The following is a 14,157-nucleotide window of genomic DNA, read 5'->3' as shown; positions in this document are numbered from 1 at the left end:
TGCCTTTGTCTTTTTTGTGGCTTTAGCAGCTAAGCTCAGTAACTAACACATAGCAGAATTTCAGTTTTTTTAATTGAATAAATAACTTTGATTAATTAAATTTCTAGAGATCAGGGTATTGTAATTCCTTGGTAGTTCAAATGCATTTTGTCGCAGTACATGTTGTTAACGATTATTTTAAAATGCATTAGTCTCCTTTCTTTCATGATAAGTTTATTTAAAATTTGGCCCCTGACTAAGTCTGTAAGAGATTTGAGCCAGGATCAAGTGGAATTTGCATGCACAATATAACCATCAAGATGAAAATAAGCATCCTCAATGCATCTTTGAAAGATAGTAGTAGTAATAAATTAAAAAAGTAAAGTCATTGAACTATTTAGAGGAAAAGAGAGACTAATGAGATTACTGTAATTAAGCATGCATTAAATGCATGACAGAGTTTCTTGATTGTCAAGTAATAAGAGAAATGAGCTAGCTCATATTTTGCATGTTTGTTTATAATCTGACAAGAGAAATGAATTTTTTTGGAGTCTATTAGTCATTCATTTATTCAAATTCATGTATTCAAAAATTTGTCAAATGCCTACTAGTGGCTGTGATGTGAAAAAGCCACTGGAGAAGCAGCAGTGAATGAGAGGGACGGTCTCTAAGCCCATGAAAACAGACACGTACAAGTGTGACCTGTGTAGAAGGAGAGGAGTCAGCAGTTCTCACTCTGCCAGAGGACTCAGCAAAGGTCGCTGAGCGGCCAGACACCCAGGTTGAGACTTAAGGGGTTCTTAGGGATTCGCTCATTAGAATTCAGAGAGAAGTGGGGAACCAAATGGATATAATCCCTGAGATGGGAGAGAGCCTGGCACATTGGCTATGAAAGAAGGTCTGTGTCAGAGAGTGATTGATACAATATGTAGCTCTCAAGAAGAGGGAGAGGAGCGAGAGTCCAAACCATTCCCCTAAGCCATTGAAAACTCTTAAGCAGGAAAAGAGTGTGATTAAATCTGCGTTTGAGAGAACACACTGTCTACAGAATGAAGGATTCATTGAAGGGGGAGCAAGAGTACACTCTGGGAGACCAGTTTGGATGCTGTTGGAGAATTCCCGGTGACGGGTGGTGGTATCTTGGAAGAGAGTCACAGCAGAGGAAAGGAGGAAATGTGGAAATATTTGAGAGTTACGGAACTCCCTATTTAGGAAATAGAATCGACAGGGTTTAGTACTTGAATGGGATTTGAGGAGAGGCTCAAGAATGACTCCTAGTGTTCTCATTTGAGCAACACCTGTGTGGATGAGAAAACCAGACGGAAAGCATGAAGGGCAGAGTCAAGGAAGATGATGAAACAGCTTTTAATGCATTGAGCCTGAAGAGCATATGAGACGTCCAGACAGACCCATGAAACAAACAGCTGAATATCTGGGTCTGGTATTCAGAGTACTCTAAATTCTGGAGACAGGAACTCAGGAGAATCTTCATAACATAGAAGGTATTTTAAATTGTGTATATGGTCCTGTAAAGAGTTAATTGAAGACAGGAGGTCCTGTGTCAGATAAAGACGATCATGATTCTGGGGCCATTGGGCAATATGTTGACTACTGTCGTTGGTAGCAATTTGAAAGCAAGATTAGTAAAGTACTTCTAGCAGAAACCTAGAAAGAGCCTGAATCCCTGCTGTCACTGTTGAACAGACATATTAGTTCTTGGCTGCCTATTCCTGGATTATCTATTATAAAAGACAAGTCTCTGAGATCATGATAATTTGACTTTCGAGAGCTTACAGCTTGACTTCTTTCCAATTTGTAAAACATGCAAGTCAATTATTAAAACACCATAAGGTAACCGTTTTAATGAGGGTATGTACCAAGTTCATGTGGAATATAACCGAAGGACCATAGAAAAAACCTCAAAATCTTTACAGCAGAGTCCAGAATGACATTACAGAAGACGCACCATTTGATCTGAGACTTGCAGAATAAGTAAGCAACTGCCCAGATGGCTGTGTTTGAGCAGCAGGGGAGCAACGTGGTAGAGAGTTGGATGGAACAGATCAGAGACTGTAGAAGGAGGTCCTGGCTGACAGATATGAGTACAGACGTAACTGTGTGATCTATTCCAGTCTCTGCATACGCCTAAAATTGCTGGGGTGTGTGATGTGAGTGATTTTGGAAAAAAGGAGGTGGCTGGACAGGGAGGCAGGGGCTAGACTGGAAAGTCTTTCTAAAGTATATTAAAAAAAAAAAAACAGAGCGCAATGTCATAAAAAGAGTTCAACACAAGGCAGAGTTATTTGCAAATTGGGATCAGGCTCAGATGGTCACGGTAGGTGACTGTGGCGTTATTGGGGAAGGGAAGTGAGAAAGAAATGGAGTTAACTGATGGCATTAAATAGCTCAGAGAAGTGGGGATGGGGACGAATAGTAGCGGAAAGAAACAAGACTGGAGTCAAGTGCAAAGTTGTAAGGAATGCGTGGGGCTTCCATAGAAGACATAGTAGTAGAGTAGGGTAGGGGAGTGTGTGTGTGTGTGTGTTTGTGTGTGTGTGTGTGTGTACGGGTATGTCTAGGGAGTGGATAGGCAGGGGCAAGAGAGAGACTGAGGAACTGTCAGATGTTATCCTGACTTGGCCGTAAAGAAAGCCAAGGAACTGGCCCATGGGGTGAGCACGAGGGATGCTCTTAGCGACCCCTTATTTGTTGTTGTCTTATGGCCAAGACGATTCTTCCTGGTAACGGGAACATCCATTCCACAGCTTCTGTTACGTATTAGCCCCTCCAACTGACTAGAAACTCCCCAGGGATAGGGAGACACGTACTGCTCATCCAAGGATATTGCCCTTCTCCCAGCAGCCTCACAGAGCTTTACATGTCCAAGATCCTTAGAGAATAATTAATGGGAAAATAACCACATAAAAGGACTGTTCCAGAGATTCAAGTCTCAGGGGATATATATATATATATATTCATAATTTTAAAATGTGCTTGATTTTCAAAATAAAAATGTTAAATCATGATAAAACTTTAAGAATTTCTGCAAAAACAAAAAAGAAATGATATGCCAAAAATAAATACTCGGAAGTGCCAACTAATTCAGTGAGTAGAAAAGATTCACTATGTATTTAATTGAATATGTGGGCCAGGAAAATGTTGCCATAGCTTTCTTTAACTATAAAGAACATAAATAAATATGCTTTAAAATGATTCCTGTTCTTTACCCCTTCCACCTCCAATGAGGTAAAGAATGTAAAATCGCAAGGGGAAAAAATATAGCTAAATGTGCTATTTTCACTAACATAGTTATGATATAGGAAATACTCAGAAACATGCCGGCACATACACAGCAGAATTTATAATAAAGTTGTGAGAAACCTTCTCCTCCCCCAAAGAGAGCTCTACTGGCGAGATATTTCCTAGAAGAAAGCAATGGCTATTGAATTTGTGCCCTGACGCTTTCCTTCAAAGACTTTAGGGATGTGTAAATTGTGTGTGGGGGTGGGGGTTGGGGGGGGGGTCTGTGTCTGTATTCACCAAGAAAGAAAAAGAGAAAGAGAATTGTGTTGGAAAAAGTTGCTTCTAAGGAGTGAGGTTGACATTAAGTCTTTTTTGCTGTACTTTATCAATGTAATTGGCTTTCATTTTCAAATCTGTGACTTCTGAAGGATCTGCTCTGGGGGCAGACTTCGTTACAGCTGCAGCCGAGAGTATGCCTGTCATTAGCCCAGTTGCTCAGTCACTGTCTCCATTTATAGTTGGGTTTGTAAAGTGTTCAAAATAGGAACTCTGGGTTTCTGCTGATCTTGAGTCATCAAAGAAAAGAAAAGCTTTATTTCTTCTTATATTCATTTCCATCTATGCTGACATTTTTTAAGACTGACATAGTTGACTAGGAAAAAAAAAAAACTGACCTTTTTTTTAGGTTCAAACTGACTCTACCGTGCTTTCTACTACAGAATGTCAGGATCTTAACTGCTTATTTATTTAGGAATTTCTTCAGGATACATATTTTAATACATTGCTTAAAAGGAAACTGAATCTCTTTCTTTTGGGTACTATTGGAGCCCTCTTCACGCAGAAGGGAAAAGCTACTCTGCCAAGACAATATTACTCAGGTTGCTTAAATTACAAAAGTAAATGGCAGGTTTGTCCCCTGAAAGGCTAGTATCAAAAGGGGGGGGAAATAAAAGATAACTGTATTCAACAGCCTCCTGTAACTTAGAGAACTACATCTAGAATTACACATTCCCCGGGAAAGCAGACAAGTAGAATTTGAGACACATAAAATGTGGAAAAGAGAGCTCTAACAGTCAGGATCCCAACACAAATGGTAGCACGCTGATTTATAAATGCGGGGTGTACACAGGCCATTTGGGTAGAGAGACACCTGAAGGGACAGAGCGATAATCTGGAGCTAGCCAAGTCAGAGCTGTCATGTCCTCTAGGCTCAAGGGGACAAAGGGGGAGAGCAGTCATTTCAACGAAGAGGTGACAAGTGGTGTAGAGGAGAGATGCTAGAGAGGACTGGTGACCTCCTTGGCTCACATCTGGGCACTTCCCAGGTAGGTTGACAGAAGAAATGTGCTCCAAGAGTCAATCAGTGTTTTTCCTCAGGAGCACCGCTGCCATCTTGGGTTTGACAATGATGTTTTGCTGCCTGCCCATGCAATGATAATAGCAGCCCCTAGTCACCATGACAATCAGGTTATCCCCACTCATTCCCACACTTCCCTGATCAGTAGGTGATTTCTTCTCCAGTTGAGAATCACTATATGTTAACCAAATACCCCTGGGAATGTTTTAATCTTTATCTCTAGATCAACATAGATGACCAAAAAGCTATCTTCAGAAAGCTATATGTCTGAGTCAATAGACTTGTATATTATGGAGGGGGCAAGATAGCTGCCCTGTCTATGACCCCGTATCTGCATATCAGGCAGGAAAGAGGAATGGGCTAAGTAGGTAGGGGATGATGCTTAATCGGGAGAGTGTTAGTTTTCCCAGAAATGCTTAGCATATATCTCATTGGTCAGAACTGTGTCCCAAGGCAACTCCTATCCTACAGCCTAGTCAAGGGAAGTATTTTAAGTTGGGCCCATTGTTACCTTGAATAGAATTGCAATTCTTTGAGTAATGAAGAAGGGGAGTGGGCATGAAGAATCAGTTTAGCAGCATCTTTCCAGCAAGCTACATATCTATAGTGTCTTGGTGTGGATGAATGACACTAAAGTAATAGAAGACCTTGCATTCTCTCTTTCTATGCATACATTAATTTGCTTGGGAATTAATAAAAAACAAAATCAGGGTGTGCTCATTCATTTGTTACAGCAACAAATCTAATCATAGTAACTCAGAGTAAACTGAAAACATTCTGTCATTGGCATATTTTCGGATCCCTAATAGACTAATGCCTAAGGACGGAAGTTTAAATCTCTAAGCCTTCCCCGAGCCTTTCCTTATCCCCATCCTAACCAAGACCTCTCATAGTTTGGCAGTGAGATCTTTTCATCTCTGTGTCCTTACACATTCTTAGGGTATTCAGTAAGTGTCTCTGAATTGAATGAATGAATGCAGTAGAAATTGGGCAGATAGAAAAGGAGGAGGAGTCTGCATTTGAGTTCTCTTTGGTAAATCACTCTTTGACAGGAATTTTTGGTCTAAAATTTAGCATCTTTTTGATTGTGCTGAGGGTCTTTGTTTCTCTCAACACCCCTCTTTGCTTTTACTTTTTTCTGTTCCCTTGGCCCAGTCCTCTGTTCTCTTTCTCTGGTACCTCCTTTTAGCCTGAATGGTGACTAAGTCTTTGGGTAATTTGATTGAGATCACATTGTTCTGTTTATTTTTGTTGTTATTGCTAGTGCTTTCAGTGTTAAATTAAAAAAAAAAAAATGCCAAAGCCAGTGTCATGAAGTTTTGTTTTTTTCCCCCCCTGTGTTTTCTTCTAAGAGTTTATATGTGTGTGTGTGTGTGTGTGTGTGTGTGTGTGTGTGTGTGTATAGTTTTAGCTTTTACATTTAGAGCTAAAAATAGTGTAAAGTAAGGGTCCAACTTCATTCTTTTCCATGTACGTCTCCAGTTTTCTGAACTACTTGTTGAAAAGATTATCCTTTCCCAAACAAATGACATTGGCACCCTCGTCAGAAATTAATTGTGCATGCAAGAGTTTATTTCTGGACTCTCTGTCCTAATCTGTTGGTCTGTGTGTCTATCTTGATGCCACTATCATACTGTTTGGATTATGGTGGCTTTGTAATAAGTTTTGAAATTAGACAGTGAGAGATCTACATTTTGTTCTTCCTTTTTGAGAATGTTTTGGCTATTTGGAGTCTCTTGAGATTCCATGAATTTTAGACTGATTTTTTTTCTATTTTTATAAAATTTCCATTGGAACTTTGATAGGGATTGCATTAAGTCTGTGGAATACTCTGGGTAATATTAACATCTCTAGGATATTAAGTCTTCCAATCCATGAACACCGGATGTCTTTATATTTATTTATGTCTTCAGTTTATTTCTGCAGCATTTTTACTTTTTGGTGTAAGTCTTTTAACCTTTTTGATTAGCTTTATTCTAAAGTTTTTTTTTTTTCATTTTGATGTAATTGTAAACAGAATCATTTCTTTTGATTTTTTTTTCTTCAGATTGTTCATTGCTGGTACTCAAAAATACACATGTTTTTGTGTTCATATGTGAATTCTCAGAAGGCAGGAACCATGCCTTATTTGTATTTTACAGAGTTAAGATGAGATAATAATAGTGCCTAATATGTGTTCATTTCTGTGTTATTATTTTTCATTGATGGTAATCTTTGCCCTTTTTATTTTTTTCTCTTTCCCACTTCAGGGCTCTGCTAGTTCGACAGCCTCTCCTCCAGCCTCCACCCCTGTCACAGGACACAAAAGAATGGTTATACCAAACCAACCCCCTCTAACAGCAACCAAAAAGTCTACATTGAAACCACAGCCTGCACCCCAGGCTGGACCCATCCCCGTGGCACCAATCGGAACACTAAAACCCCAGCCTCCACCGGTCCCTGCCTCCTATACGACAGCGTCCACCCCTTCCAGGCCTACCTTCAATGTGCAAGTCAAGTCAGCCCAGCCCAGCTCTCTTTACATGGCTTCTCCTTCATCGGGACAATTTTATGGCCCAGGCCCGGGACCCCAGGGCTATAACGCTCCACCAGGTTCTATCTCTGGGCAGTGCCCACCTCCTTCAACACGGGGGGGCATGGATTATGCATATATTCCACCGCCAGGACTTCAGCCTGAGTCTGGGTATGGGTACACCCCCAACCAAGGACGTTACTATGAAGCCTATTGCCCCACAGGGCCTGGCTATGGGGGCAAAAATGACTCTGATCCGGCTTATGGTCAACAAGGTCACCCAAATACCTGGAAGCGGGAACAAGGGTATACTCCTTCTGGAACAGGAAACCAGAACCCGGCTGGGATGTATCCAGTTGCTGGTCCCAAGAAGACCTATATCACAGATCCTGTTTCAGCACCGTGCGCACCACCACTGCAACAAAAGGTAGGGAGCTCACTCACATGGTGATGGCACTGAAGGAGATTGTTTCTTGGCCTGCTTTCCCCAGAAAGCAGAGCCTAAGGCAAAAGTGTATGTGCTCCTTTTATGTCATTAGGAAGTAGAGTCCCAGGGAAGTATGAGTGAAGCAGGAAAGGGGGAAGATCTATGCAGGGTATGTTATCAGTATGGCTACCATTTAGGATCAAGTACAACCAGTTGGTTCAGTCTTGAGGATCATCTTCCAAAAGACTCTATATGAACACATCAGGACAGTCTGTTCAGGGAGAGGAAGGGAAAATAGTTTATCTCCCAGCTTCTCTCTGTGGTTCAAAAATGTCCTCCCACTTAGACGTTACATTTACCTGGGCTCTGAATAGATCTGCAGTATCTCGTACGTTAGTGGGGACAGGATGTTCCCAGGATTGTAGGGAAGAGGTGTATAGGGCACAGGAGATGCAGTGCTGTCAAGGTGGTCTCATGTAGTCAGTCAGAACCCAAGCCAAGGAGGTGCTTTGGGTTCTGCCTTGGGCAGAATGAGCCCAGGACTGCTGGGGCAGAACAAGTGGCCCAGGGCCTAGGAGGTGGGTGAGGTCAAGGGGATTCAAGATAATGCAGATGCCTCTTCTAGTTTCCTTTGGGAAGGGGCTGCAGTATCATGGCACTCGTTTGTTGCCTCTTGTTTATTCCCACCACGGATCCTCCAGGAAGAATCTTCCTCTCCAGGCTTTAACTATATTAGGAAATTTTTAAAAGTTCTTTATGACAGTGGTTTGATTTAATGGCAAGTATGCATGTCTTTTAAGTCAACACGTTCAGTTACTTCCTGTGAATGGTTAAGATATAATACTACACATACCTACTCACCTACAACTTGGATTTTCCGTAAGTACTAGAACCAACGTGATGATGTTTCCTCCCACCCTGACAAGAGGAACCAAGGAGAATTACTTGGAAGGGATGTGATGGAGAAACGAAGCTAGTTTCCAGTTAATGGGTTGGAACTGAGCCCTCCCTTTTAGTTAGAGCTGTGAGACATCAGAACCTGGAGAGCCCTTCATTAGCTGAAAGTTAAATGGTAATTGTTGAGATGGATTATGGAAGTGTGTGTGTGTGTGTGTGTGTGTGTGTGTGTGTGTGTGTGTATAATTCTTTACCCATTTAAGATTGTCAATTTCCAGACACACCTATTCACATTTTCAACATTATAACAAAAATTTGTCAGGCCCTTGCTCTCCAGCTAAGGTGTTTGCTAAATCACAATTCTCACGTGAAAGCATCTGTTCTATTAATTGTGTTCCAAAAGAAGCTTAGGTTCTTTAGAGGAAAAGAACCCTTCCCAGTGGGGCATGTGAGTAGCTGAAGGCACCTGTTAACCTTATGAATGCTCATTACATGAAAGTGAACCAGCGATGGTCATTCTCCAACATGAAGATTCCCAGTTAAAATGTTGTGTGTTTTTGAGACATTACTCTTGGAAGGCCTTTCTTTTCAAAATCTCTCCATGCAAAGAAAATTTTTAAGGGTTTTGTGTTTTGTTTTGTTTTTAAATAAAGTTTATCCAGAATAGCCAAGCTGGATAGGCTTGCCCTTCATTAACATTACAGTTTTCAAGGAAGGGTTTTTCCAGGAGGACCTGAAAACAACCAGGTCAGGAAAAAAGGGGGTTATTCAACTTTACCTCACTTTGGTATAACTGAAACAAATTCTCCTATGGAAGATTAAAAGTTTAGGTTGGGAAAATTGCCATCCACACTTAAGCTCATATAGGCATGCAGTTTTGCCCTGTCTAGAGCAGCTTGACTGATGTTCCTGCGGGAAAGAGATGGGCCCTGAGTTATGTTTAAGGATGCCAACACCCCACCTAGAGAAACAGACATAAGCCAGGGCAAAAGTATGTCTAGGTGGAGGGAATCATCTGGTGGGAAGGACTGAGCCAGTCTTCGAGTTTCCTGTTTATCCATCACGTCATGGGCCACCACAGATAGTCCCTCTTCAACATTTTGAACCAACCCAGTATTGTAGGTGGAAAAAATCAGCACCCATTGCAAGAGATGGACCTAAGATGTCAGGTCCAGCCACATGACTAACATTTGATCTGTCCTCAGCCATCCAGTCGGGGTGCTGGAATCAACTTTGACTAACCACTCACCAGAAAGCACAAAACTTCATTTTCCTTCTTAGAGGCGTAAGGTCATGATTCAGGATGATTTACTACATTATTACAGAGTCTGGGTATCAGTGGACTTCATGTCATTGAAAAATTTTTTGGAAATACTTATTTATAACCATGTCATGCATTTTAACATCATACTGTGCCTTTTAAACATGAAAATTAAACCGTGTATTTTTGCTGCCATTATAAAGGAGAGTGGTTAGAGGTTGATATTTAGCCATCTGTCTGTGTTTGGGGAAAGGGGAAAGAGGCCGATGAAGCTTTAGGTATTTCCTGTGTGTGTTGTGGGGGCACTGATGGCTGAAGGGGTAGGCTTTCCACAGTTGGTCTTCCAGCAGAACACGGCTGTATTCAACTGCACCTGTGCACAGAGGCCCTGAGTGTCCCGATACTGACTCTGCTCGGCTTAGTCCTGTGACTGCTGGCTTGAGAAAGGAGCTCCTAATTCTAATCCCAGTTCCTCCCTTGACATTTCTCTTTCAGCTTGGGAAAAGGCCTCTAGACCCCTTTATGTGACGCTTCCAGCCTCAGTAAAGTGGAACATCATCTTCACTCATCAATTAATGATTGCAGAGGGCTTGGAAATTTCCGAGGGCTGCATAATTGCCAAATGAGGACTATTTCGGTTTTCCCCTGGCTTTCATTTATTTCCAGTTGTTTTAGCCACTGGTGGAAGATGTACCTTCATACCTTAAAACAATTATCTTTTGTTACAATTGAGAAGTTCAGAGGAATTTGACATTGGACCCATTAAAGAAAAAGTGGTGGTGGTTGCTTTTAAGTGAAAGAAATAAGTCTCTCCTATATTCGAGATGAGCTGCTTTAATTTCTCTACAATATAAAAGAAGTGGGGAAAGAATAGAAGGGGAAAGAAAAGGGGAGGAAAGACAAGGAAGAAAAGAATGAAGAAAGGAAGGAGGCAGCATGAGAACCTGCAAAGTGCGGGGGATCATGATTATATTTATGTTCCCATAATGTGCTGAGCAGTGAATTTGCATGCTACAGTAGACCATAATGTGTTTCCTGGACCATCTGAGCTGAGTTCCTTGAAAAATATTGTTATAAGCAAGTCTTTATAAGAGAGAAATATTCCTTTCCCACTGGAAATCCTCTTAAAGATGCAGTGGAATCTTTTCTTTAGGCTCTTTTCTAGAAGCTCCTATCTGCTAGCTGCTGTACAGTTTACACAACTCTTGTCCTGTGCATTATTTGCACACGCCCGTGAGGCAGGATGTGCCTTTTTTCCAATGTTCAGATGAGGTGAGTCCGTCTGAAAGTGCCAGAGCCAGGACCTGGAGGCCAGTCATCACTCTTGCGTGCACAGTGACTCAAGGGCAGGTCAGCTTTAATACCCACTTCCCTGTCATAAACCTAATCTCTGTCAGCCTCCGATTTATTGAAGACAAATGGCGTTTGTCCCACAGTGTGTGAGACGCACAGGTGCTATGCATCCCAGGGAAACCGGGGTGGGGGGGCCCACCTAGTGTGGGGGTGTTTGGTTAAATTCTAAAATCATCTACTCTTAACATCTTCTTGAAAACCCCTTCATGATGGTTTGAGTGTGGAGATCAGCACACTACTTTTCAATAAATCCAACACAAAGTTGTTTTTTTGTTTGTTTGTTTTTTTGGGTTTTTTTTTAAATCCAGAGTTAGAACAAATCACTGCTCTTCATTTAGCTTTTGAATCTGGGGAATACTTAATGGTATAGAGAAGAGAGTGAAGGCAGTGGACTTTTGGGGTCAGTCTTAAAGGGTCCGAAGACCTGTAACTTGTTAAGATTCAGAAAATATTTGAGAATGTTCTTACAGTAATATTTCACACATTCAAATAGTATCAAAATGTGGAACTTTCCTTCACTGTGGAAAAGAGATGGATGTGCATATTGGGTATACTGCAAGGAAATGGTAGTATTTTGGAGAAAGCTTTGTTTATGGTAATCCTTGTACTAATTAGCTCTCAATTCCAGGATCAGAGAAACAAAAAAGAAGAGATGGTTAGGGTGGGGAGAGGGGTGGATGTAGAGAGATGCCTCAGGTCAGGCGCTAATACCTGGGTCCATACAAAGATGACGATGGAAGAGATTGATGAGGCCAGTGACAAGAACATTAGTAATCCCCCTCTGTACAGGGTTTTTTAGTTTCCAAAGTACTTTGTGGACCCCGCAGAATCCACGAGGGTTCAAAAGCTTGGGACTGAGAGTCACTCTCTACAGATCATGTGTCAGATTCATGGGAGGACCACAATTCCGATGTGGGTCTTCTGAATATTGTCCTCATGCTTTCCCCTTAGTCAGCCATGCGTGTCGGCATGCTTTGGTGTTCGGATGCTGGGAAGTACCACATCAGCATCACCAACCCCTGGACGTGGCTCCACCGTGGCCCTACTTGCTGGCAGGCATGTAAGTGGGCTTAGGCAGTTGTGGTGCAGTGCCTTCAGACCAGCCAATGGAGGGGAAGAACCCTTTTCATCCCTGCTGGACATCCAGGCCCGGGGCCCTGGGGCTGGACTTCCTCTTCCGCATCACCCATGTACAACTTACCCTGTTGTTTCTACCTCACAGTGTCACACATCTGGTTTATCTAAATCCCCTTGGTACCGTCTTATTTCAGGTGTCCTAATTTCTCACCTGAGTTATGGAAATGGCCTCTTAATGGGTGTCTCCACTTCTAGGCTCTGCACACACCTGTCCATCCTCATGTGTGAGCAGATGAATCTTTCTACCTTACACACTCTGCCTAGTGTGGGGATAATTGCCTTTAAAAACAAACAAACAAACAAAAACCCAAAAAACCGAAGCCTTCAAAAATTCCCAGCCAGTTACGGAATTAATTGAAACCCCAGCCTGGATTTCCAGGTTCATCTCCCCCCTTGAAGCCTCCCGACTTCCAGCTGAGAACTTATGTTCCTGGTTATTTCTCATCTCTGTAGCTTTCCTCATGGAACTCCTTCCTGCAAGGCCTTCTCAGACCTTCCCCCAAATAAATAAAATATCTGTACATCTAATGTGACCTATGAAGACCAAGCTAATGTGTTAATCTCTCTTGTGATGTCTTCTCTTTGTAAAATCAAGTTGTGCATTATTTCACCCTTTCCTTTGGAAGTTTCCACACTCTTCCGACACTAGAGTCGTGTGTACTGATCTTCCACCAGCCTCTGCCCCAGCATATATTGGACTCTATGATTTAGGGGATGGAGATGAATAACCCTGTCTCCTCCAGAGTAACTAAAACAGTACATCATAACACATTCTTGTTTAATAAAGATTCTTGAAGAAACTTCCTGTATCCTACGGAAATAAGGAGCATAACCCTGCTGTGGCACTTAGTAGGTTGGTTATTCAGCAACATGCCAAAACCCAAACCTAACTGCACCAAGTTATATCAGGTGACCTCAGGAACACAAGCATTGTCACATCAGCAACTCAGTATCCAAAGTAGCTAGCTAATTTCTCAGGTTCACCATGGTGCTAACATTTTACACTCCTTCTGGAATATGCATGTGTATATGTATGCTGTTACATACACAATCTTTATTTCCCCATTTGCCAAAAATGTCCATGGAAGTTGTTGATTCATATTCTTTAATCAACCTTTTGAGGTGAGCCTTTGACATACGTATGCACCCATGTAACCACCACCACAATCTCGAGAACATTTCAGGACCTCATAGGGCTCCCTCATGCCCTGCTGCATTCAGTTGCCTTTATCCTCAGCCCCAGGCAACCGTTCTGCTTTCCAACATAGGTTACTTTTCTCCTTTCCAGAATTCTGTATAAATGGATCATATCATAGTATGCACTCCTGTGTCAGAGCTGCTTTTACTCATTATATATGTATTTTTTGAGATCCATTTATGTTGTGCATACCAGTAGTCATTCATTTTGATTGCTAAGCACTATTCCATTGTATGGGTGTACTGCATTTTCCTTATCCGTTAATTTCTTTCGGCACATTTTTAAATTCATTTTGAATTATGAATAAGGCCACTGTGAACATCCATGTGCCAGTTTTTGTATGGACGTAGTTTTTATTCCTCTTGTAAAATACCCAGCAGAGGCATTTCTGAGTCATATGGTTAACCATTTAACTGCTTAAGACACTGCCAAACTTTTCTTAAATGCACCATTTTACATTCTCACCAGCACTGTATGAGAGGTCTAGTTGGTCCTCAGTCCTGGCAACACTTGCCATTGTCAGTCTTCTTAATTTTAGCTATTTTCATACCATATAGATGCATCTATTTATGGTTTATATTTACATTTCCCCTTTGACTAATGATATGGAATGTTTATTATTTATGTACGTACTGGCCATCATTTGTCTTCTTTTGGGAAGTGTCATCAAATTCTTGGCCCATTTTTTTAATTGAATGGTTTATTCTTATTGAGAGTTGTAAGGGTACCTTGTATATTCTGAGGAAGAGTCCTTAGGTATATGCATCGCCCGTATTTCTTCCTGGTCTGTGAC

General features: G+C 41.6%; 1 protein-coding gene across 3 annotated transcripts in view; it reads left to right on the top strand.

The window, feature by feature from the left end:
* LPP (LIM domain containing preferred translocation partner in lipoma) overlaps window positions 1–14,157 on the top strand; it is a 653,705-nt gene that overhangs the window by 402,431 nt on the left and 237,117 nt on the right. For all 3 annotated transcript variants that reach the window (XM_028101192.2, XM_088025061.1, XM_088025065.1), the window contains one exon: window positions 6,829–7,518. In XM_028101192.2, coding sequence (XP_027956993.1) covers window positions 6,829–7,518 — 690 coding nt within the window. The remainder of the gene's footprint in view (window positions 1–6,828; window positions 7,519–14,157) is intronic.

The sequence above is a fragment of the Eumetopias jubatus genome, unplaced genomic scaffold (assembly GCF_037043125.1).
Source record: "Eumetopias jubatus isolate StellerSeaLion01/CBP00866 unplaced genomic scaffold, mEumJub1_p1.0 scaffold_1, whole genome shotgun sequence".
In the NCBI taxonomy this organism is placed as follows: domain Eukaryota; kingdom Metazoa; phylum Chordata; class Mammalia; order Carnivora; family Otariidae; genus Eumetopias; species Eumetopias jubatus.
This window is presented reverse-complemented; position numbering and strand designations above follow the sequence as displayed.